We start from the raw sequence: 24,318 nt of genomic DNA, 5'->3' as shown, positions 1-24,318 counted from the left end.
AGTACGAGCAGAGACAGGAAATACTAAGACTCAGAGTGACACAGCTGTTCCTGATGTTGGTGAGCATGACACAGTCGTTCCTGATGTTGGTGAGCATGGCATGGTGTCACGGGGAGCAACTATGGATGCTGAATCATCCAGGACCTACTTTAAACGCCTTCGCAGGGGACCAGGGCGAGAGGGTGCACGGCCCTCTCAGCCATAGGCTTGTACACTTGTAGTTGTATTTAGTATTTACTATTTACCTTTGGTATTTGTATGAAACATTTGATGATGATCATATGATGACATGGATTTTTTATTCCATGAGTTTTGTAATATTGTATACATTTGACAATATTTATATATCTATGTTTCTTATTTTCTTCAGCTACAATTTGCGTTTATGCTTATGTGATTGATGTATACTTGTGTATGTAGTCAAATGAGCCGAGTTTAATGATGTTTTTGTGTCTTTAAGGTGTATTCAATAAAGGGTGTCTAAAACAAGTTTTAAATCTTTTAAAATCTCTAAATTTCTTGAGTTTTTCACTTTCCCGAGTCCAGCCGAGTCTGGAGCCAAGTCTGACGCCGAGTCCCGAGTCCGAGTCCGAGTCGGCCTTGCCGAGTCCGACCCGAGTCCGAGTCTCGTTTCTTTGTCTGTATGTGACCCTATAGAACTCAAATCTGCCATTGGGGCTGCCATTGCCTCTGTTGTTCTCTTTTTTGTTGCCTTCCTTTGATCATATGCTTCAAGCGTTGCTATTGCATCCCTTGTAGCCTCTTTAGGACATTTCTTACATCCTCTAGTATCTCGGCATTCAATCTGTGCAAGGTGATATTTGAACCTATTAATGCCACCTTTATAATCTTGGTGCAATGGTTACAAATGACGTCTCCTCGTTTTGGACCTGGTATCCCATGTTTCTAGCAAAGGTCTCGCTTTTTGCCACTAGAAGCCATTTTCTTTCAAAAAAATTGGAAGAGAACCTAGCAAAAGAGAGAGACGACATTTAGAAAACAATAACACTATTATTAACTTATTACATTCCTAATTCTATCTATATCACAGTAACACTGTACAATTTACAGTGAAATTGTGAATAACATTATTGTTAATAAGTAATAAAATGCAAAATATTCTTCAAAATATTAATACAATCATAATACATTCACAATCTGGACGACATATTTCAGCTTGGAAGTAATTTTTAATATATATGACTAATAAATTAAAAAATCAGACTGTAATACTATTTTACTAATAATTATTGTATAATATGATTGTAATTTACAGTCATATTATACAATAATTATTAGATATTACAGTTTGTAATAATTAAAAGAATCGGACTATAATAACTAATAGTCTAATATGACTGTAATTATATAAAAAATCAGACTGTGTAACTGTATAACTATATACTATATAATATATATATCAGACTGTAATACACTAATACTAATAGTAATAGTTAAAAGTAAAACAAATCGATTTTAAACAACTTATATAACTATATAACAAAATTACAAATATTTAAAAATCAGACTATTATATATAGTTATACAGTTAACAAATACAGTCTGAATTAAAACAGTCATATTATATATACAGTTACACAGTATATATATATTTGTTAACAATAATTAAAACAAATTACAGTCATATTTGTTAACTGTATATACTATATATATCGGACTGTAATCAGTAATACTATTAATTATAACAAATTGAGATATATATTATTACAAAGTTTGATTTTAAACAAGAAGAAATTTAAAAAGAACTTGAACAATGAAGTTCGTCGTTTTTCCTTGGATGAAAGTTTGAAACCCTAGTCGCGACGAACTGCCCGTGGAAAAATTGTGGCCTTTTTCTGCTCCCGTCGTTGCGTGAAGGAAATGAAATGCGTTATATTTTCGCCTTTTCGGACTTAAGGATCAAGATTTCATGTTTCACGCCAGGTTTAGCGTCGGTTTTCTGCGATTTTTGGCAATTTTTGGCCATAAAAATCACAGCGAGTATTATTTAAACTCGCTGCCGAGTATCGCTGCCGAGTATTGCTGCGAGTGACTCGCGCGCCATTAGGGCTCGCAATTACTCGCGAGTTATCCTAAGACGCGCAGGGTTTTTCAACCTTGGCATGAATGATAAACTTACAAATAATAAGGGTACAAGAGAACTGGCATCTCTATAGCCTGTCTTACCTTTTCACAACTAAGGCATTATTGTAAATTAAACTCATGTTGCCATAAATGGAGAAAGGATCAAATTAGGAAACGGCTTAAGAACTAATGTCTATTTGCTTAATTTTTGTTTTGCTCATGAGTGGCAATTGGTCACTAAGTGGTTGTGATAATGATCAACCAAACACTTAAAACCCTAAAACAAACCTATGCCCGAGAACCTTAAGTTGCAGCCGAGAAGGGTGGAACTTTGATTTCACACTTGAGTGTGATTGCAACTATTTGGAAACCTTTGGGCCAAGGAGGTGCTCATACTAGAGCATCTATCAAGATGGTTCAATTATCTTCCGTTTGGAAAGAAATGACAGGCAAGATTAGTATTTTTGTACTCATTAATGCAGTTGGGCATAATAATACTACAAGTGCACTTAGACATTTAGCAAACCTTCCATAGTGCGTAAAGATTTGATAGACAAGGGAGCTTATAATGCTACTTAATGCAGATAGTCGTATGTATAGCCATACATAGCTTCACTGCTTCCTAATGAAGTTTGGCATTCGTACAAAAATATATAGTTCCACTAGACGATACAGTAGCAGCACGAATGCTCATAATACATACAGCACATAGAATCTAAAGCTGATGAAGGAGATAGCAGCCTATGGTCTATCTCATCTTTTCCACACTAATGGTAAGTATATCGGTTAAAACCATGCTACAATGAAATTAGAAGGGAACAAGTTTCACCTAAAATAAAATAAGGCCTTTAACCTCAGGATGAGGTAGAGTACTAGCCGAAACAATCAAACATGCCAGAGTATGGAGAAGTATTGACTGTTTTGTATTTCATGTAATATTCATGTGTGAAAAAGGGCATCATATGTTAATCGTTTACAACTTAATGGCAGTTACTAGTTAATAAAGGCCAACTATGGACTACTTCTATTGTGTAAACAGCATTGAGACTGTGTGAAATATGAACTATTGGACTGTTGTACTCGTGAGAGAGTAAGTTGCTAGCTCAAGGGAATAAGTATGACTCCATATTAAATTAATCTAGGGTTTTGATAAAGATAGGTTATACCATAAGAGTATAAGTCACCTCAAGTTTGTTGACCAACATGTGAAATTGGGTCCAAACATAAATGACAACCAATGAGCCTCATAGAATCAGAATGCAGTAGCATAGAGACAAACATGAGGAATTGGTTACCTTCAGGAATTCAATCCAACCAAGCAGGATGATGAACAATTGACTTCATGAAATAGCGTGCTTGCAATGACATAGAAACCCTCAGTCAAGGTGATGTTACTTCTATAAGCGTCAACCAATTTGTTAATCCAGATACACATTCCAGTCAGAGGTCATACTAGTTAGGGGTAGCCTATAGTGTATGACCGACTAGAGATTTGTGTAGGATTACCCACCAGTTTAGATGGCTTGAGTTAGACTTTTTATTACCTCCCTGCAAAGGGTCGGGCCAATCCAGTTGGATATGGCACAGGGGACTAGTAAATCCGTGGTTGGGTGAAAAAGCGCTTTGATGATACTTTCCCTCCTCATTGGTTGCTGGTAAAGTTATGAAAGTTCAAGATATTAGCATCTGGAAAAATGTATCTTCTAAACCTCTCTATTTCATTTAATTTGAAATGTTAAAGTTTTCATTTGTATCTACTATTTTGCTCATAGCATAGATCTCTATTCAATTCAATTTTCAGTTCAATGTTGTTAACTGAAATGTAGAAAAGAAAAAAGGAAAAAAGTTGCAAGTTTCCCCTTCTTTTCAGCTTCAATGATGTAAAATTTGTTATTTCAAATTTGCATAGTATGTTATATTTTACAAAAAGTTTGATCTCTTAGCAAAATGTTATCACTAAAACCATTAGTAAAAGGCAAGAATTTTAATTGAGAATTTCATTTTGCAATTTCATGTATTTAATTGGGATGGCATTCACAAGCAAACCAGCACTTTAAGGTCAAATATGATATAACAACAAGTCATCCTTAGAAAGTGAGTCTCACTTCCTGCATTGAGCACATAACTCACACTTGTCTAAGCTGCCACTACAGTGGGTTACTATTCCATCAAAGTCGCCTTGAACCTGCACCTGGCCCCAACCTTTTAAAACATTTCTCTTCAGAATTGAACCTTTCATTGGATCCACAAACTGCCATCCTTGTTTGAACTACAACCCCATTTACAGAAATGACAAAATTGAAAGGATGTAGAAATATTGTTATATCTGATTGGTTCAACTTTAGTTACTATTTATTGAGAATTTTAAGCCCTTCCTTTTGCTGTTCAAACTTCACTAGCAAGAGAAAAGTGTCAAAAACTTTTATTGTTTATTTTCTAAGATTTATGAATCGCGGGAAAGATAAGTTTATTTTGTTTCTATTTCCTTAATGATCTTGCTTTGATGCCCATCCCTGCCAGAAAGCTCAGCAAGACACTGGCACACAAATGAACAAGATTTCCAAAATAAAATCTCAAACCTGCATCCACAGTAGGGAAATCTGGAAACCTTGCATGCACCCTATTGGGTGTCAAATCAACAGATTGGATAGATTCTAAGGAAATGCCAACTCCTATGATCAAACCCTCCAATTGACTTGGCCAACTTATAGAGTGAACCTATTTGGTTACTAACTCTCTCTCTTTAGGCTCTGCAGGACCTAGGCGGGTATACCTACTCACTAGTTGTTCCTTCAACTAATGCTTTTTATAGCAGATTTAGTTTCTTAATCTGATATCTCCCAGTTGCAGAATGGCATAGGTTCCTAGAATGGAGATATAGCAGATGAGTCCAAGATTGTTGTTGTAGAAGCTATTCGATCTATGTTTCCTAATTACTTCTATTGCTTTAAAATAACATATGATGAATATGGTGATAAGTGTAATCTGAGTTTGACCAGTGCCTTCCTTGCTGTTTGGGCTACAGAGTCATTATACTTTCTTCAGGACTTATTATGCGAGCCTGTGAGACAGTTTTTTAATCCACCCTTTTATAGACCTGTCGGTTATTATTTCTTTTGAGATCAATTTGAATGCTTATATCATATGTTGATTGAATGAATTTAACCCTACCTTTAAGGGACCAATCAATGAAGTACTGCGAGGAACAATTACAATTCGCAAGCAAAACTTTTGTTTCAACCTTAAAACGTGAAGCACAAATTTGATTTCAAGAATATGAATAACCTTATCACTTTAGATAATATCACAGACGATTGCCAAAACAAAGTGAAATAATCCACAGCACATACGCAAAGAAAAACAACAGTTCATAGCATGTATTCCATCGAAGTTTGTAAAACTTACAGGCTGTCATACATCGCCATCTTCTTATTGTGTATTTTTCGTCCTCCATTTTACAAAAACCATTCTCATATATATATGGGAACGAAAGCTATTCATGAAAAGACATGTCTTTTCGAAATGCTAATCATTAGTTTAAACGTTTCTAACAAACTTAAGCAAAAAGAGATTAAGAATTCCTAAATGATGAATATAATCATCATCTTTAAAGGTTTTGATTTTAGCACTCTGTTTCTTCAATTCTTCTCCTTGCGACAGATATTTGAATATCATCTGGTTGACGGTAGGGGCCATGTCATCTTTGCTGAACGGAACAAATGCCCCACCCACTTTCGGCCGGTGAATAGGTAGTCTCCAAGTCCTGTAGATGTTTTCCAAGCTAAAGAATTCTTGTGACAGTTTCTGCATATCGATTCTCTCCTCCACTTCCCAGTCTAAATCAAATACCATATCAATAGTTTGTTTGTTAATCACCACTAAGGGATTCCCTCTGTAATCGCATATGGTTTTGGTTCTCGGATTATAACAATCTACCAGAGCTTTCATTAATTCAACATCTACAAACACGTTTGGGACTACCAATTTCCCTAAGTTCTTCTTCCATAGATTACTTATGGGCTCAGGAGCATCCCTTCTTTTGTAGCTAAATAGGAATAATTCATGTCCTCTGATTTCAGTCCAAATGTCTCCCAGATTTTCAAATTTATCCTCCAATCCTTCTTCTTCGCTTTTGATCTTTTTAGACCTTACACTAGATGTGGGACATTGGTCTAGCAAATCCTGAGTCAGAGCTCTCCCTTCCTTCTTTTGTCTTTTGGGCTTCTCTTCAGGGTTTAGTTCTTTTCCTTTCCTACTCCTTTTAGAAGAAGAAGAAGAAGGTTCCATGATTTCAGCAAATACGAGAGACAATACTTACTTGGAGAAATGCCCAGCTCTTCTGATTGTCGTTCACAAATTTCCACAAGTTCTTCGCAATTTTCAGTCTCTTGGCATCAATCTGGCTCCTCTGAAAATTCGATCAGTTCAGCTGTAATCGTATGGGCAACTTGTGCATAGTTAATGTCTCTGCGTCTACAACGGCTACTCAAGTGTTTAAATTTAATTGCAGATGTGACATTCATCACTTGGGCCTTTAATTCTTTCGCGGGAAGTACAGTTCGACCAAAATGATCGTAATTCAAGTTTTCGATGAAACCCTTGTCTTCGGCCGAGCGTTTTGATCTTTCATCGAAAGCCCATTCTCCTCGATATTACCTTTTCGGTGAGTAACCCATGTCGAGAAGCCATCTTCAAGACTCATCGAAATCATCTTTCCATCGATAAACTTTCTTTCGATAAGTCATTTGCAAGTTTCATCGAAATCATATTTCGATGAGTTCTGTTCTTCGGTGAAAGTTCATGCAAGTTCATCGAAAGTCCCTTTCCTTCGATATCCTCTTCTATCGATAAAACACCTCTGTTCATGTTCGACATTATGTTATCGATGAGATTTGCATTTCGATGAATGCTTTATGAGTTTCTTCGGTAGTTATATTTCTTCGAAATCACTTTTTGCCTATTGCTTTTTGTTTTCACTTTTCGATGAAACTTGGAGTATCGATGAGCAGTTTCCTGAATTTATCGAAGGTGATATTCCGCCGAAGACCTTTTGCATAATGCTTTACACGTCATGCTCTATTTCGATGAAAGCACTCTTTCGATGAAACTCCTTTTGAAATGCTCGATACAATTTCTTGGCCGAAAATCTTTTAGTTTTTCACGCTTATGGAAATATATTTTTTTTTATTTCAAATATAGTGTTCAACACACCCAATACATTAAGTCATCGACCATTGATGTTAATGAATGGTACAGCTCTGTAGATGTATGTAATCCAAGGGAAATTGACATTTTCATAAGCAGCTAACTGCCAGAAGTCAATTTTAAGACAAGATGAGGTCAAGTGGTAAATCATCAGCACTTTCATAGTGAAGACCTTGATCCTAAGGAGACATGTTACATGCTTATAATGTGGAAGTGTCGGAGGTTGAACTGGATAAACCACCACATCCAATTCTGGGTGTGGCATACCACAACGGATGAGTAGTTATAAAACTTGGGTGAGTCAGAGAGAAGAAATACTCCTAGGTGGTGCAACTGCTGAAGGGCACCTCACAGAGGGGGATTTACCAATTAGTGAAAAAAGCTGGAATTTGGAACCTGGAGAAGCACAACACTTTAGCACATGCAAACCCTGATAAAAAATGATACATGGGATAGATAGCAAAGGCAGACCTACAACCCCATCACATGCTCAAGTTTGAATATACTGTTTGCATTAACTCCTTCAGTACAATTCAGTAAGATTTTGGTTCTACCTTACAATGTCGCTGAAAGACTGGAAAGATAGTATTATCTGCTGCCATTATCTCTGCATGCTTTCTTACAAGTGCGACCCACTGCAAATATCATGAAGGATGAATTTTAAGTATAAAAACCCATCTGTTTTTGTGTTTTTTAATAGTCTAAATCATACCTAAACATGGAAATAAAAATTCTGTAACATAGCCACAAACGTGATCACTAACCTGTGAGCCTTTCCGCCATTTGTCCTTTGGGATAGCTGGAGCCATTTTTGGATTGTAACGCTCTCCTTTTGGATCTAGGAAGCTATTCAATAGTAATAGTTAATATACTTCATATACATACAATTTAAATAACAGTACCTGAAACAAATTAGCTCCTGTAATTGTACTTTCAGTTTCAAGTGAAAATACAAAAACAGATTTAAAGACCCCTCACTAATGTCAAACACAATAAGATAAAGATTGTTCTATGACCCAACAAATGTTGCATAGATAAAAAACAGAAGAAACATATTGCATATCCATGCACATTGTATAATGACAGTTCCTCACCTGTCAACAAAACTCTTTGGAGATGACATGACATAATCATAAATATAGCTGAAGTTGTAGAGAGGTACACAACTGCAACAAAATTTGGAAACAGAGCATTAGAATAAATATAGTAAAAGCAACTGCATCAATAATGTGAATTTCCAGTCAACCTCTGTAAACACAAAATTTCCAAAGCACATGAAATTTTTAAATTTAGAGGTGTAAAAAAATATCACTTTGCTAACCACATTAAACCCTTTGCTCTGCTCGATTCAATGTTCACTGTCACCTGCCTATGATTGAAAATATCTATTTCCAAGGAATTATCCCATGCTTCCAACAAATATGCACTTTACCCTTAGTATTTTACTCTTACTATTGTCAAACATATCACACTTTGCTCTCATCCACATAGCATAGGTTTTAACTTTTGACGCTACATATTGTAGGCCTCCTTACATCGTGGCACTACTACTTTTCAGTTATAGTAGCACAAAGTTACATATTCCAGCCTATAATTCCAACAATAAGCTTAAGTCACTTCAGAAAGGATAAGATGGCCAGAGTTAATCAGCAGCTAAAGCTATCCCAAATGTCTCCAGAAACAACATAGGAAAAATAGGCTAATAAAAAAAATGACCAGAATTCAGTTCAAGAAGATAGAGGAGGAAGAGGAGATGCTTAAAAAGGGTAGGTAGTCAATAAGCAATGAGATTCGTGGGGTATAGTGCTTTGGATTTTTGAGTATTCTGCTTGTCTGAAAATATGTATTTCTAATATATTGGAAGACAAGAGGGTGACCATTCAGCAGTGTTGTGATACTTCATTATTATTTTTTCCTATTGTTTAGTAGCAGGTCTGTCAAAAGGTTTTCTTGGTGCTCCAAGCCACACCTTGTAATTCTAGTGGACACGCTAAAAACTAACACTAAAAACGACTTTTACCAAAAATTGTGCAAAAAAATCTGCAGAACAACAAACTTCACACGGCATAAAGAACTGTAATGTCCCCACTTTGAAATACAATTTAAAAATGAATGATAACAATAAAATTAAAATCAAAATATAAAAGAATACAATTAAATATAATTATATTTTAATTAACTTAATGAATGGTCAAAGACATGAAATGAAATGTTGTGACTCCCTCAAACATGAGATATAAAAGGGAGAAGAGAACCTCATTTGAGGGGATAATTTAGGGAATCAGAAGTGCAGATCTGATATAAATAAGAAGTGCAGATCTGAATGTGAAAGGTTGTGTTCCTTTCAAAAGGCAGAAATGATGAAGAGTTGCACTCTTTCAAAGGGTGCTAATGGTGGAAAGGGTGTGTCTCTTGCCAAAGGGGCATACATGATGAAGAGGTGTGACCTCTCCCTCACATTGGAGGATATAAAAAGGAGAAAGTCTCATTTGAGGAGGACATCCAAGGGGGATCAATTTGAAGAATAATTTATTATTCTCAAAGGACAGCAATGAAGAGTGATGACTCATTTCTTATGAAGAGGTGTGACTTCCCACAAATGAAGATATAAAGAAGAGATTAATTCAATTGAGAAGGGGGAATTGGAGGAACCATCCATAAGATCAAAGAACACAAGAAAGTCAATGGATCAATATCTAAAATAAGAATTAATAAGGGTGAAAATTAGCAGACTTTGATATTTACAAAGGCAAGATCCAAGGCAATCCCAAAAGGGGACATTACAAGAACTTTCAGTAGACCAAGTCTATGATTAAGCAGAGAAACCCATGACTTTTTACAAAAAAATCATGCAAAAAACAATCAGAGACATTACACACAAAAAAAATCAGAGACGTCACAGCCGCTTGCAAAACCCTAGTCGCATGACAAGAAAAAAACAGAGACTTTGCATGCAAGGGAAAAACGTGATTAGCAAAATCCCGTCGACCAATGACCTGCAACAAACCCTCGTTGCACCTGCAAAAAAAGTTCGTTGTGCAGGTATAAAACCAGCAACCATCATGCAAGAAATAAAAATACCAGACACGTCATGAAAGAATAACAGTCCCATCACGGAAGAAAAACCAAAACCTGCACGCGAGCAAACACAAACTCAAAATCACGCAAAATATGCCCAGTCACAACCAGAAAACATGAACCAAAAAACCCACGATCTAATAACAAATGGCACCGTGATTTTTGCACTCAAGGACCCACAATTCTTAGCACTCAAAGACCTGCGATTCTGCCTTAAAAAAAACTCCATAATTTTTAGGAAAAAATCGTTCAAAAACTTCTGGAAAACAATTTCCAAGAAAGCCACGAATTTTATTATCAAGATATTTGCCAAAAACACAAACCTTGATTTTATTTTAAAAAAATTAGGCAAAAAGCTTCTTAAAGTTTCCTCAAAATTTCTAGGTAAGGACCACAAATTTAAAAAAATATGCCAAAAAAGAACCTATGCTTTGATACCATGAAATGATAATTGACTGTTCTATTAAACAAAAGAGAGGAATACTCCTTATATAGAATATTACAAGAAGATCTTTCCATAACAGAAATGATTGAAAACAAAAACAAGAAAGGAAACATTCTAAAAAGAAACTAAATGACTAAGATGACAATTATAGCAATCTTACAATATTACTTTAATAACATGGCCTTCCTAAGGTCTCAAATGCTAGGCAATTCAGTATTAGAGAGTTGGTGGGACCAACCAATCAGCCATATCATTTCCAAAGGAGGGGCAATTCAGAATAAAGAGATATTTCTTATGTCTTATGGTTTAAAAGCCCTCACGGCCTCCTAAGAAGTTGCAGCTTATGCATAGTGTCTACAATTTCAAGGAAACCATACAACTTGAGATGGGAGTCCTAGACAATCATTGCTGATGTGGAGTGTTGACTTCTGCAGTGAGGTCAGCTACCAAACTTTTATGAATATTTAATAAAATGTAATGTAGGTAAATTATATGAAATTTCTGGATGAAATTTTGTATATCAGCCATTCATGTATTTATCTGGAACGTATATTTTCAGTAGATATATTTGAAAAGAATTGTTAATAGTTGTTGAGACATGGACCAGCTAGGACTCGAACCTAGGACCTTCCATACGCTGCTGGAGTGCTCTACCACTAAGCTACTGGCCCCTCTTGGACCAGTCCATCGTCAGTCCGGGTGTGGCTTATTTCCAACACCAACACCCCCCCTTAAGCCACACCTCTCGTGTGCTTGGGGCTCCTAGCCTAGACCTGGCTCTGATACCATGTTGATTTTCCCAGGTTTTATTGGATGTATTTTAATGTATATATCTGATTCAATCTAATACTTGCATTTTTGGAATTCTATATGTTCTCAAATTGAATAACATTATACTATATATATTCCTTTGGAGAGGCATGTCCTTGAATGGACATGTCTCTCCTTTAATTATAATAATTTAATCAATATTATAATGTTTCATCAATCAATTATTAATTTAGAATAATATAATAGATTAATATTGAATATTAAATTTTATATGATTAATAATAATATAATAATATAACATAATAATATATTATTATTAATCAACATATATTATATGTATTCTAAATGATCATTCAACTGAAGCTACAAACATTAACACTCCCTCTTAGCTAGGGAGGATGATCAGACATAATGTGTAGTGATCTCCCATTTCAACACTTATGGCCCTCACCATAGCTACACAAAACATAATTAACACTCCCTCTTAGCTAGGGAAGATAAAATCAATGCAAATGCATTAAGTCTAGATTAATTATGGAATAGAGAAAATATTATCTCACTATGATATCAAGAAGTATGGTATAAACAAGAATATCAAGGCACATGATATTCACCATAACTCAAAAATATCATCTCATGATATTGGGAGTATTTGCATCAACCATATGATGCTCATCATAGGGGACCATAGTCTCAAGGTGTGAATTTGCCTCCGTCGGCGATTCTATTCACAAGATCTTGCGTGGATTGCCTCTATCGGCAATTCTATCCATAAGCTCTTGTGTGGATTGCCTCAGTTGGTGATTCTATCCATGAGCTCTCACGTGAATTGCCTCAGTCGGCGATTCTATCCACAAGCTCTTACGTGGATTGCCTCAGTCGGCGATTCTATCCATGAGATCTCACGTGGATTGCCTCAGTCGGCGATTCTATCCACAAGCTCTTCTGTGGATTGCCTCAGTCGGCGATTCTATCCATGAGCTCTCACGTGGATTGCCTCAGTCGGCGATTCTATCCACAAGCTCTTATCAGTTTGCCTCTGCAGATGCAAAGACCAAGCAATCATATCTTCTACGTTCACCACATGTATCGTATGTAATTTTATTCAACAAGGGTGGCGGATATATATCATTTGTCTTCATTGGATCGTGCCTCCACAGGGGGTCGCGATCCTATGTGGAACCACATGGTTCCACGTAGGGTCGTGACCCCTGTGTGGAGCCACGATCCTTCTACACCGGCGGGATTACTTAAACCAAACATAACAATAACAAACTAGTATGTTAGTTTAATACTAAATTAAATCGCAAGTATAAAATCAAATTTTCTGGGTGCTAAAATAGATTACGATTTTAGAGTTACGACTGAGACTAAATTTAACACTCCCTCTTAGTCTTAGGAGTATAGACCTAAAACTTAATTTAGCTCAACACTAATCTCATGATAATTACATCACCTAGGTGTGAAGAATTAGTCTATGATTCTACGGATATACTCACTTTGATATCCATGTTTTAAGTATTAGCCTGTGATACTAAGGATATACTCACTTTGATATCCCTATTATAAGTATCAGCCTGTGATACTAAGGATATACTCACTTTGATATCCCTGTTATAGTATGTGCACTGACATTAATCCACTTACATAATGTCTACTATAACTTATCATATTACTGATATTCAAATTGTCTGATTTTCAGTTTATATGATCTTCCAGACATTTATAAGATCGTCACCTTACAATGTTAAAATACAAGTGTTCATTAACTAAAGAATTGTCATCCTTTATGAATGAACACAGGGAAAGGTTACATAATTCATATACTCAAGTATATGACCAAGAAGTTTACATAATTTTAGACATCAATTACATTTTAACCATACCAAGATACCTCCTGAAGTGATCAATTTTCACTCTTGCTAGGGGTTTGGTGAGAATGTCAGCTGTCTAATCTCCTGTATTGACATATTCCAGTCTTATTACCTTTCTCTCTGTCATGTCTCTTACATAGTGATATGGGATCTCAATGTGCTTGGATCTATCATGGAAAACTGGATTCACTGAAATTTTAATGCAGCTCTGATTGTCACAATGAATGATAGTAGGCTTCAGACTTTCACCAAACAATCCTACTATCAATTTCCTCAACCATACGGCTTCCTTAGCTGCCATGGATACAGCTATATATTCAGCTTTTGTAGAGCTCTGAGCTACGGATGATTGTTTTCTACAGATCCAAGATACCATAGCTGATCCCAAGCTGAAACAGCATCCTGAAGTGCTCTTCCTGTCTATCACGCTTCCAGCCCAGTCTGAATCAGAGTATCCATGTAGGTTCAATGCAGTGTGTTCATAGTGCAGTCCATAGTCCAAGGTACCTTGAAGATATCTCAATATATGCTTTACTGCAACCAAATGTATTTCTTTGGGTTCAACCATGTGTTGGCTGAGTGCATTTACTGCATAACATATATCAGGTCTGGTATTGACTAGGTACATTAATGATCCAATAATCTGTCTGTATAATGTTGGATCTGCAAATTTGGAATCTGCTATAGCTTCTTTTAGTTTATGTAGGTTTGTTTCCATAGGAGATGACATTGGCTTACAATTCATCATTCCAAATCTCTTCAGAATGTCAATGGTGTATTTACCTCGATTTAGATAAATACCATCTAGTTTTTGCCATACTTCTAATCCAAGGAAATAATGGAGTAGACCTAAATCCTTCATCTCAAACTCTGAAGCTAGTTCTTGTTTGCATTTTGCAATGAGATGATCTTTGCCTGTAATTAATAAGTCATCTACATATAATATGAGTATCAACATTTCACCTTTGATTATTTTGAAATACAGATTTGGATCAGCAATGTTCTTAGAGAAACCTATCTCTAATAAGTAACTGTCAATTCTTTCGTACCATGCTCTGGGAGCTTGTTTTAATCCATACAGTGCTTTCTCTAACTTGCATACATATGTTTTAGCATTATTTACCTCATAAGTGTTTCACCTTCAATAGTGAAAATCCCTCTCAATCACTATGATCAAAATTGTGACAAGTTGATTGAACCATCTTCTCCCTCTGAAGCTCAAGTTCTTGTATCAACCTCTTGTCCTCTTTTGAAATGTCAGACTCCCTTTGCATCTGGTCTCAATCATCAATTCGTTTATAAGCATCAATTTATTTCTCCCTTTAATTCAATTTTATTGTGCTTTCATCCTTAAGTTTAAAACATTTCCTTTCATAAGGTGAGCCCATATAAGAAATATCACGCATGAATCATCTCTCATCATAATTCCCTTTGAATGATGTAGAACATTTTCATAATTTTGATCAACACTTTCATTATGATCTGCCACACACAGTCGTTAATAACTTTTGCAATTTACCAAATTTATCCAATCTCTTCGGGGAGATGTTAGAAAAGCTAATTACAAACATTTCCTCCAAGTTATAGCGAGATCCAACGGTTAAAACAAAAGTTATGACATTTTTCCCAAAACTGCTAACCCTAGGTAGGGTTTCAAGTGACCTGCACCAAAGTCGTCATATCTTGCACAAAACTGAATCAAATTTGATGAGATAAACATATTTGAAAACTAGAAACACAGATCTTTCCATCCATATATTATAGTCCTCATTTTGAGGCCAACCAAGGGCCGTACAATGGCATATTTCAGACTAAAAATTCTAAAAAAACTGAATTCTCCAACCCTCTCCAACCTCCAAATTAAACTTCACAGGCCTGAGCTCTAATACCATGTTGAGACATGGACTAGCTAGGACTCGAACCTAGGACCTTCCATAAGCTGCTGGAGTGCTCTACCACTGAGCTACTGGCCCCTCTTGGACCAGTCCATTGTCAGTCTGGGTGTGGCTTATTTCCAACACCAACACCCCCCCTTAAGCCACACCTCTCGTGTGCTTGGGGCTCCTAGCCTGGACCTAGCTCTGATACCATGTTGATTTTCCCAGGTTTTATTGGATGTATTTTAATGTATATATCTGATTCAATCTGATACTTGCATTCTTGGAATTCTATATGTTCTCAAATTGAATAACATTATACTATATATATTCCTTTGGAGAGGCATGTCCTTGAACGGACATGTCTCTCCTTTAATTATAATAATTTAATCAATATTATAATGTTTCATCAATCAATTATTAATTTAGAATAATATAATAGATTAATATTGAATATTAAATTTTATATGATTAATAATAATATAATAATATAACATAATAATATATTATTATTAATCAACATTTATTATATGTATTCTAAATGATCATTCGACTGAAGCTACAAACATTAATAATAGTATCTATAGGTTGAAAAAAAATATATTGTAATTGCTAATATGAAAGTATGTTAAAATAAAAAAATTCTGCAAACTGTTTGAGGAAATGCCTGTTAAGCAAAATTTGTGAAAATTGTCAGTTTGTTTAAAAAATATTCCGATAGGAGTTCTTAGAGCATCCTAATTGTCATATTGAGACATAAAGACTTCCGCATTACAGTTGAATGCAATGGATCACTTGTATCAAAAATGTATTCATTTCAGCCCCAAAACTATCTTAAACCTCCTGCATATTTCAAGTACTATCTGAAGGCAAGTGATTACTACCCGTGACATTAAGAAAATCTGATTGTGTACCTGGATCTGACTAAAAGATCAAATTGATAACACCCTCATCAAAATCAAAATCCCAACTGATTGCTAGCTTTCTTGTAGATAGGTCCAGAGTCAAAAAAATTTAGACAACTCTGTTACAGCCCACTTGTGACCTAGTTATCAATATGCAGTATTTATGCCCTGATAAATGTTTGCCTAGTGCATTTAGGCTATACTTGCAAGATGTTTAACATGCCCTAGTTTTCATGTTTAGTTTGAATGAATGTGCCCTTGTTCTCATGTTTAAATGGAATGAATGTGCCTAGTTTTTCATGCTTTAATTGAATGTATATGTTCAGATGTTCATGCATATTTGAATAATGTCCACTATGCTTATAAAGATGATTTGATAGAATTTAATTGGTAAATTGATGAATTGATAGTTAATATTGTGACATGATGTTTTACCTATGTAAATGAATTATGAAATGTCAAAGCAAGACAAGATTTAGGATCTAACTGATTTCATTGGCCAAGTGTGTGCAGGAGATCGTCGTACTCCGCGAAGGGAGAGAAAGTATCATCAGGTCGGGAGGTAAAGGAAAGAAAGAACTCAATGTCGTCTAAAAACCCTAACCTGAGCCAGGTAAACTTATGTTTGACCTTGTCAAACCTTGATAGCCGTTGCGTCAGGAAACCTAGATGGTCCATGCAGAGAGTTTAGGGTTCATAAACCTAGGTTTTGTTGCGTTTCGAGGTAACTCGTCATTATTATTTTAAGGAAATTTTTAATTGATTATTTATTTAATTAGTTTTTTTTAAATGCCTCAGAAGCTCATGTTTAATCATATATATATATATATATATATATATCAATGTGTACATCTTAGGCATAGCATGATATATATATATATATATATCAATGTGTACATCTTAGGCATAGCATGAATATGAGAGTACGTATACCGATAGTATACATGCCCCCGTAGGCATGCCTACCTAAGGCGTATATATTCATATATGTAAATATATGAATATATTATGCAAAAAAATTGAAAGGTTAAGTAACCTTAAAAAAATAAAAAGGAATGGGAAAACCTTATGAGTTATTTAAAATAAATAAGAGACCATCCTTTAGTCTCGATAGGTAATTGTGACTTTTAAAAAAATTATAATAAGGGGGACTATTGAACAAAATATTTTCACCCCCTTATTCATTAGCGCTATGCTCACTACATATTATTATTTGATGGGTAAATCATAATCTTTTATCGGGCATATGGTGGAAAAATGGACTTCATAAATAAAACCAACACTTCATTATAAAATCGAAATGGAAAAGAGAAATTTCATTTTTGGGCATTAGAAAGGAGTGGGATATTAAAAAGAAAATATATTAGAAACTTCAAGGATATGAAAGAAAAGATTTATTTTTTTTCCTCGAGCGTTTTTGTTGTGAGCTGAGAGGCTTCTTCAGGAAGCCAAAATTAAAAACGCGTAAGGAGAACGCAATGAAAAGGGTGTGACTCTTGGAGCGGATTGGAAGAAATCCACCTGGTATTAGGGCAAAATTCATGAGGAAAATGTTTTTCAATATACTTAAGCCAATGTGGAAGAAAACGATTCATCATTCATACTCCTGGCAGCCGTGAAAAAAAGGGTTTATGCTCTGCGAATTTCATTTTTTTTTCTGCTGTGTGTTTCCAGAACCGAGGGTTTGATAAGTGAAAGGTTGCAAGAATACATTCAGACATTTTCTTCCTCTTTCAGGTCATGTAGTCAGACTAAACCTGCGATTTTAGTTTATATTCCTTCCATTACTTCTTAAATTTCGAGGCTTAATGTTATGGCAAAGGAAATATATGGGGAAAACCGAGATAAAGACATTATGTGTTCATTCTTTTGTTTTGGCAAAGAAGATTAAGTAATGGGTAGTTATTTCTTGTTGTTCGTTGTTCTGCATTTGTAATGTGCAAACCTAGATAGGAAGTTAATTTTTATTCTACCAATCTGCTCATAATCGATGAAGGGTTACATAGTTTTGACTGTATTTTTTTTTCTATTCCATGAGAAGATGTATGGGTATATATACGTATGTATTTGTATATATAGAGATATATATCTAAATAAATATGTATAAATACCTGTACATCTAAGATTTGTTGACGATAAGGTAGCTTCAGTCATGATTCTTGAGGACTGACAGAGACACCATAATTGTCTAATTGGCCTTTGGCCTTAGACAATTACGAGTAATAGTTATCAATATCATTAAATCCCATAAGCAGTGATTTCAAATTAATGCCAATCGATGACAATCGACTTGACTCCATTATCAAGTTAGATTTACATAATCTGTTGTTCGATCATCACATTGGTTAAATCGCTTAAAGCACATCAGTTATAATAAACCGATCTATTAATCTATAATTGTTAGTGTTAAGTTAATCAACCGATCATAATGGAATCGATTAATGAAAACCCTTGAGTATCATATATCAAAGATGATACGATCATTGTAGATGGATATACATAAAGGTTATACAATTGCAAATCATCGAAGTACACTCGGGATACAATATAACAGTTTGTGACCAATATATATATATATATATATATATATATATCATATTCAGCAATATGTATATCTGCAAATGGTTAATGATATTAGTCATAACTTTAGTTAACCCGATCAATGGTCAAACCGAATTATCATCATTAACCTGCTTCTATTATCGCATTATTCTACAATCGATTAGTTATTGATTCATTTGTTAATCATTGGTTAAAGCATAACCGATTATAATTGAATCGATTAAATCCAATTAAATTATGAATCGGTTTGGCCTCAAGACTCTTCACGTAGAGTCGCATCTCCTCTATTGTCTTCGGGCATCATATATATATATTTGATACAATTCGGTTGGAGGTGGTACAGCGAAGATTACAAGGGCAGGTCGTGAAAATCAGTACGTGGATATTAATATCGAAATCAAGATCATTAATATACTCAGCAGTACATGAACATTGGTATTGAAAACTCGATCATTTTGAGATCGTGATTAGATCTATATAAACGTTGAACATCAAATATAATATTCAGACTCAATTCCTACCTTGTATAAGTCAAATTGAATTCATTATTAGTTAAAGTAACAATAAGTTTGAAAAATACCAAATTTATAAATCTGATCCAAACTTAACAAGATTTACTATTCTCTCTCTTTAAATCTGATTTAGAAAGAGAGAAAAAGAATTAAGAACCTGTACTACTGATTTTGGGTAAGGGTTTGAAAAGTTTGCAAATTATAAGGAATTTACATCTTTATTTCTACTATGACCTTGCTGTTAGCTCCTTCTTAACAGCAGAACCTCTATTTCTTCATAAAAATTTGTAGGTAAACTATAATTATCTGAGTTCTTTAATAGAACTACTGGCTCTGCATTATATCAATGTCTAGTTGTAAAATTTATATCCTCTGTTATGAAACTTAAACTGTGGCAGCAGCCTTTGTGAAAACTTAAGTAAATTAATACAAAACCCCTGCATACGAACTAGTTGCTGCATTTGCTTTAAGAAAATTAGCCTAAATCTGTAGTATCTGACATATACTTAACGTATTTGGGAAGGTAAGGGTACTTGTACATGTACATTGACATATACCGGTAAGTATATATCAGTATGGTTTATAACTGGTAATACTTAACGGGTATGTGAAGGTATATGTATAGGTATAACCTTGTATATGTACTTTAACATGTACTGGTAAGCATATATCAGCATGGTTAATAACTGATAATCAGCAGAGTAAACTAGTAAACATTTATAACCTTACCTCTCAGTTAGAAAGGGTGCTCTTCCCTTGACCTGAAATAAGAAGATTCCTTACCTCTTAAATGAGCATTTCAGATTTATCTAAGACTGAAATAACATCAAACAGCAAAATCAGGCAATCTTTCTAATTGAGATTACCATCTCTAGTTAATAAAATTAAATGATACCCTAGCCTAGGAAGAAAGAGGGTAGAAGGGCACCATTGTACTTCAATGCAAATAGCATTACTATTGAGAGATTACTCTCAAGATGCCAGGACAGCAAAGACATGTCAAGCATGGTTATATAATCCATACTTATGAGTTGGATGGCTAGCGGCTCTTATGCCCCCTATTTTCCCATGCCAAGGATTTAGTTGAACCATCACAAATCAATGCAATCTTAAAGAAGTAAACGATAACTTTTAAAAGTACTAAAATTGGCAACAAATGAATGCTAAACATAAATTTGGCCTTAGTTCCCTTATGAGTTCAGTCGAGCTCATTTGACCCTAGACTTATTGCCGAGAAGGGTGGTGATCATTGACAGCACATTAATTCATGCTTGCAGTGTTAAACCTTGGCCAAGGTGGTGCTGCGTAAAGCATGCAACTGTCAGATCATTAGTACCAGATACACCTCTAGTCAAGAGCGTCATACTAGTTGGGAGTTAACCCATAGTGTATGGCCAACTAGCATGTGTAGATCCTAAACACCAAATCTCAAGTGGCATTGAGTTCTACTTCCCGTTACCTCCCTGCGAAGGGTCGGGCCAATCTAGTTGGATATGGTACGGGGGACTAGACACTCCGTGGTTGGGCGGAAAAGCGCCCTAATGATACTTTCCCTCCTCACTGGTATCTTGATAAAGTTATGAAGTTCAAATATTAGCATCAGATGAAATGTACTCTCTAAACTCTCCATCTTTCAATTAATGCAATGTTAGTTATTTTCCTATCTTATGTTTAAATTTCAGTTTAGTTCAATATAATTGCTTTCAGTTATTGTTATCTCAAAAAAAAAAAAAATCTCTTCCTTTTATGTTACTTTGTAATGATTATGTTAACAGTTACATTTGTTTCAGCAAGTTACATTTTTGAATAAATGTTTCATTTAACTTTCTAGCATGTTACAAACTCACAGAATTAACCCTAACCAAAACACTACCATGAACATACACATTATAACCAAAGATTTTAAAGAAACATAACCCTAACCAAGACTCTTGTTATGTGATCCCCTAAAATGCCATAGACAAGCTCCTACTAAGATATTGTATTGACTGCTTCTATGATAAATGCCATAGGCATATGTAATTAGCATAATTAAAACTTGTTATAATTTGCTAATACTAATGTAGGAAACTTATTTGTGAGTCCACTGTGGCTTTGGCTAGTTGATTATAAATAGTTATAAGCAATTATCAATAGTCTAGCCCAACAACAGTCAAGCCCTCTAAATAGAATTGCCATAGTCAAGGAAGGAATCTGATCAGTGGACAGCGTCCTCCCTTATCTACTTTTATTGTACTCAGGTGCTACCCTCAATAAAGCATTTATGGTATGTACTGTTCTTTATCTATATATTATTACAATTGGTACTCTAGCAAGTAAGCAGTAAACATTTGATTTGATATTAATCATAGTCGGTCATAGCTATTGAAGGCGACACAGTAAAATATAGGAGTAACTAGGCCAGCTGATGCAAGAATTTTTTACCACACAAAAAGAAAGAAACAATCAACTTACCCAAGACCTCAGGTGCTTGTAGGAACTTTTGGTCCAAGAGCACATCAGAGAAGAATCAAAGAGAAACCAAGTACATCAGAGAAGAATTAAAGAGAAACCAAGTACCCATGTACTCCATCTGGGGTAACATGGCACTAACAGAAGTAGATACTCCTAGCAAGACACTACATAATCTTTACAAGAATTATGTATTAAAGGAAACTGCAAAGTACACAAATAGTAAATTATAAAGAGGTGTGACGAAAGGTGTCATCAAGGAGAAGAGGAAATGAAGTTAAGACCAACATTGTGCTCTGCAAAAATTATTGCCATTAAGTGCAAACAAAGGCAAGAGGAGAGCACAAGGTGATTAGCGGGTGGACTAGGAAATCAAATGATCTCTTAAACAGATGGAATAAGAAACCACAAGACGAAGCCAAGAAAAATCTCTCACTACATTTCGAAGTTGAAGAGATTTTGGAGTTGAAGTATAAGCCAAAGCAAAAGTGTAAGTCAAATTCACAATTGTGACTAATGAAATTTTGACATCCAACCAACTTTGAAGAATAGCCCATAACCAACCAAAGAAGAGCTGGTAGAGGGTGCTAGGCAACTTCCTGTTTTTGAATAAGGAATAGTTGACCTTTACAACCAAGTCAGCTCAAAAGTTTCAAGAGAAGAGTTAACCGAATCATTGGAGTCAACAAAGCCCACTCCAAGTGAGGGAAGTCTTCATTCTGAGACAGTCAAAGGAAGAGAGCATACAAGAGCCATATTCGAGGCATCAAAGAATTGCTACTTGAGAAGACAAAGCTAAAGACATCAGGATAAGGGATTGGATTACAAAGAAGGGAGATTGAAGGCAATAACAGTAGTGTAAAAACAACCTAGGTCTCCAGAAGGGTGTCTAGAACATCTACACAAGGTAAAATTGTGGGTCTGACCTAGTTCTTCATGATTTGAGTTATGAAACTAATCGTTAAAATGCGATGATATTGTCATCCTATTGATAGGTCCTAGCAAGTTGGGATCATAGTTGAATTCTAGAGATGGCAGCTTCAGTATAATTATAATTCAAATCCAAGTGGACCCTTGCTAGACAAAGAATTAAGACATATGCTCATCAATATTGGAAAACTAATATATACCATGGCCATCCTTATATAATATGCATAGTAGCACCATTAGGCCAAATGGAGATAGAGGTCCTGCACTAGGAGTATAAACACAAATCGCATGACATTAATGATAAAGAAAACTAATCTCATTTAAGTGCACACGAACATATTCTAGGATGAACACTACTTGACATGGTTGTAGATTCTAGTTTGTGAGAGAAATTTGCTTCCACAAGTGTCTAAATGATGTTGAAATTGACTAAGGCCATCTACATTCAAATTGGCAATCACAAACCAATTTACTTTTAACCTCTATGAGCCGTAATAGCACAATAGGTTCAATAAGGAGGATAACACTTTGCAGTGATATCATTGTTCAAACCAACACACATATTGCTATAGTAAATATGGATCATAAAGCTAAGTTAGGACTAAGCATGATAAAAAAGGGATTGAGTATTGAGCAAAGGAGGAAGTTTAACATCAACATTATGACCCAAGGAATAAATTAGAAGACTGCATTATATGAATCAAAGGAAGAAGAGCAATCACATTATAAGAGACATCAAACCAACGAACAATGAATTGCTCCAAATAGAACGGCATTTCAAGGACAAGGTACAAAGGAGCAATGAATTGCACATTGGCAAAGTGGAGACTAACATCCTTTCCCTATGATGTATCAAAATTGAGAAAACACACGTCCAAGCCTTGAGGAACATATGAACCTATGCTACCAAGCCAAATTCACGTTGAAATTAAAGAAATGTTCTTTCATAGTTCCATCCTGAGAGTTATTAGGACATATCATTTGTCAATGTGGATTGAAGGACCCAAACATAATATTTATGGTCCAAAAGATGATAGTTCCACATGGTGTGGGAGTGATTTGGTCATTTTATAGGAAATATTGTTGAACTACCATATGAGGTTCATAAAGACCTTTCCAAGAGTCTCATTCTTTTGGATATATTGGATATCCTAACAAAGAAAGGAGTCTCATTCATCTAGAGCAAAGAAATCTATCAGGGGGTTAAAATTTAAAGTTAAGATTCACAAGAGTAACAAACCTTGCATACAGCAATTGGAGTTTACATGGATGTGTCAAAGTTCGCAATTGAATGTACATTGGTATAAGGTGATTGCAAGTTCAACACCCAATGTCTATGTACGCCCAAAATGTGTCCCTTGTGATTTTGATACTGTCCCCCACTAGAAACGTTTCAAGGTGATACAAGGATTGGTAGGAAACAAACCATGCCATCTCCTACCCCAAAAAAAAATTGAAAACATCCTTGGTACATTGAAAAAATGTTTGACAATGGTAGGAATGCCAAGAAACAGCTAGTTATCCCCTATCGTCTAGCCTTCAAAAAGAAAATAAACACATCAATGAAGGGAAAAAGGTATAAGTGGCCCACAAGGACCCCTTAAAACAACCCAAAACCTAAAA

At 35.2% G+C, this 24,318-nt stretch overlaps 1 protein-coding gene across 4 annotated transcripts in view; it reads right to left on the bottom strand.

Moving 5' to 3' along the window:
• Positions 1 to 24,318, bottom strand: part of LOC131049930 (glycosyltransferase BC10) — a 148,265-nt gene that overhangs the window by 105,890 nt on the left and 18,057 nt on the right. For all 4 annotated transcript variants that reach the window (XR_009106820.2, XM_057984047.2, XM_057984060.2 and 1 more), the window contains exons 4-6: positions 8,385 to 8,456; positions 8,055 to 8,136; positions 7,845 to 7,925 (exon numbers count right to left, since the gene is read on the bottom strand). Coding sequence is in view for 3 of the 4 variants with exons in the window: in XM_057984047.2 (XP_057840030.1) it covers positions 7,845 to 7,925; positions 8,055 to 8,136; positions 8,385 to 8,456 (235 nt within the window). In the remaining variant the exon portion in view is untranslated. The remainder of the gene's footprint in view (positions 1 to 7,844; positions 7,926 to 8,054; positions 8,137 to 8,384; positions 8,457 to 24,318) is intronic.

This window comes from Cryptomeria japonica, chromosome 5 (assembly GCF_030272615.1).
Source record: "Cryptomeria japonica chromosome 5, Sugi_1.0, whole genome shotgun sequence".
Lineage (NCBI taxonomy): Eukaryota > Viridiplantae > Streptophyta > Pinopsida > Cupressales > Cupressaceae > Cryptomeria > Cryptomeria japonica.
This window is presented reverse-complemented; position numbering and strand designations above follow the sequence as displayed.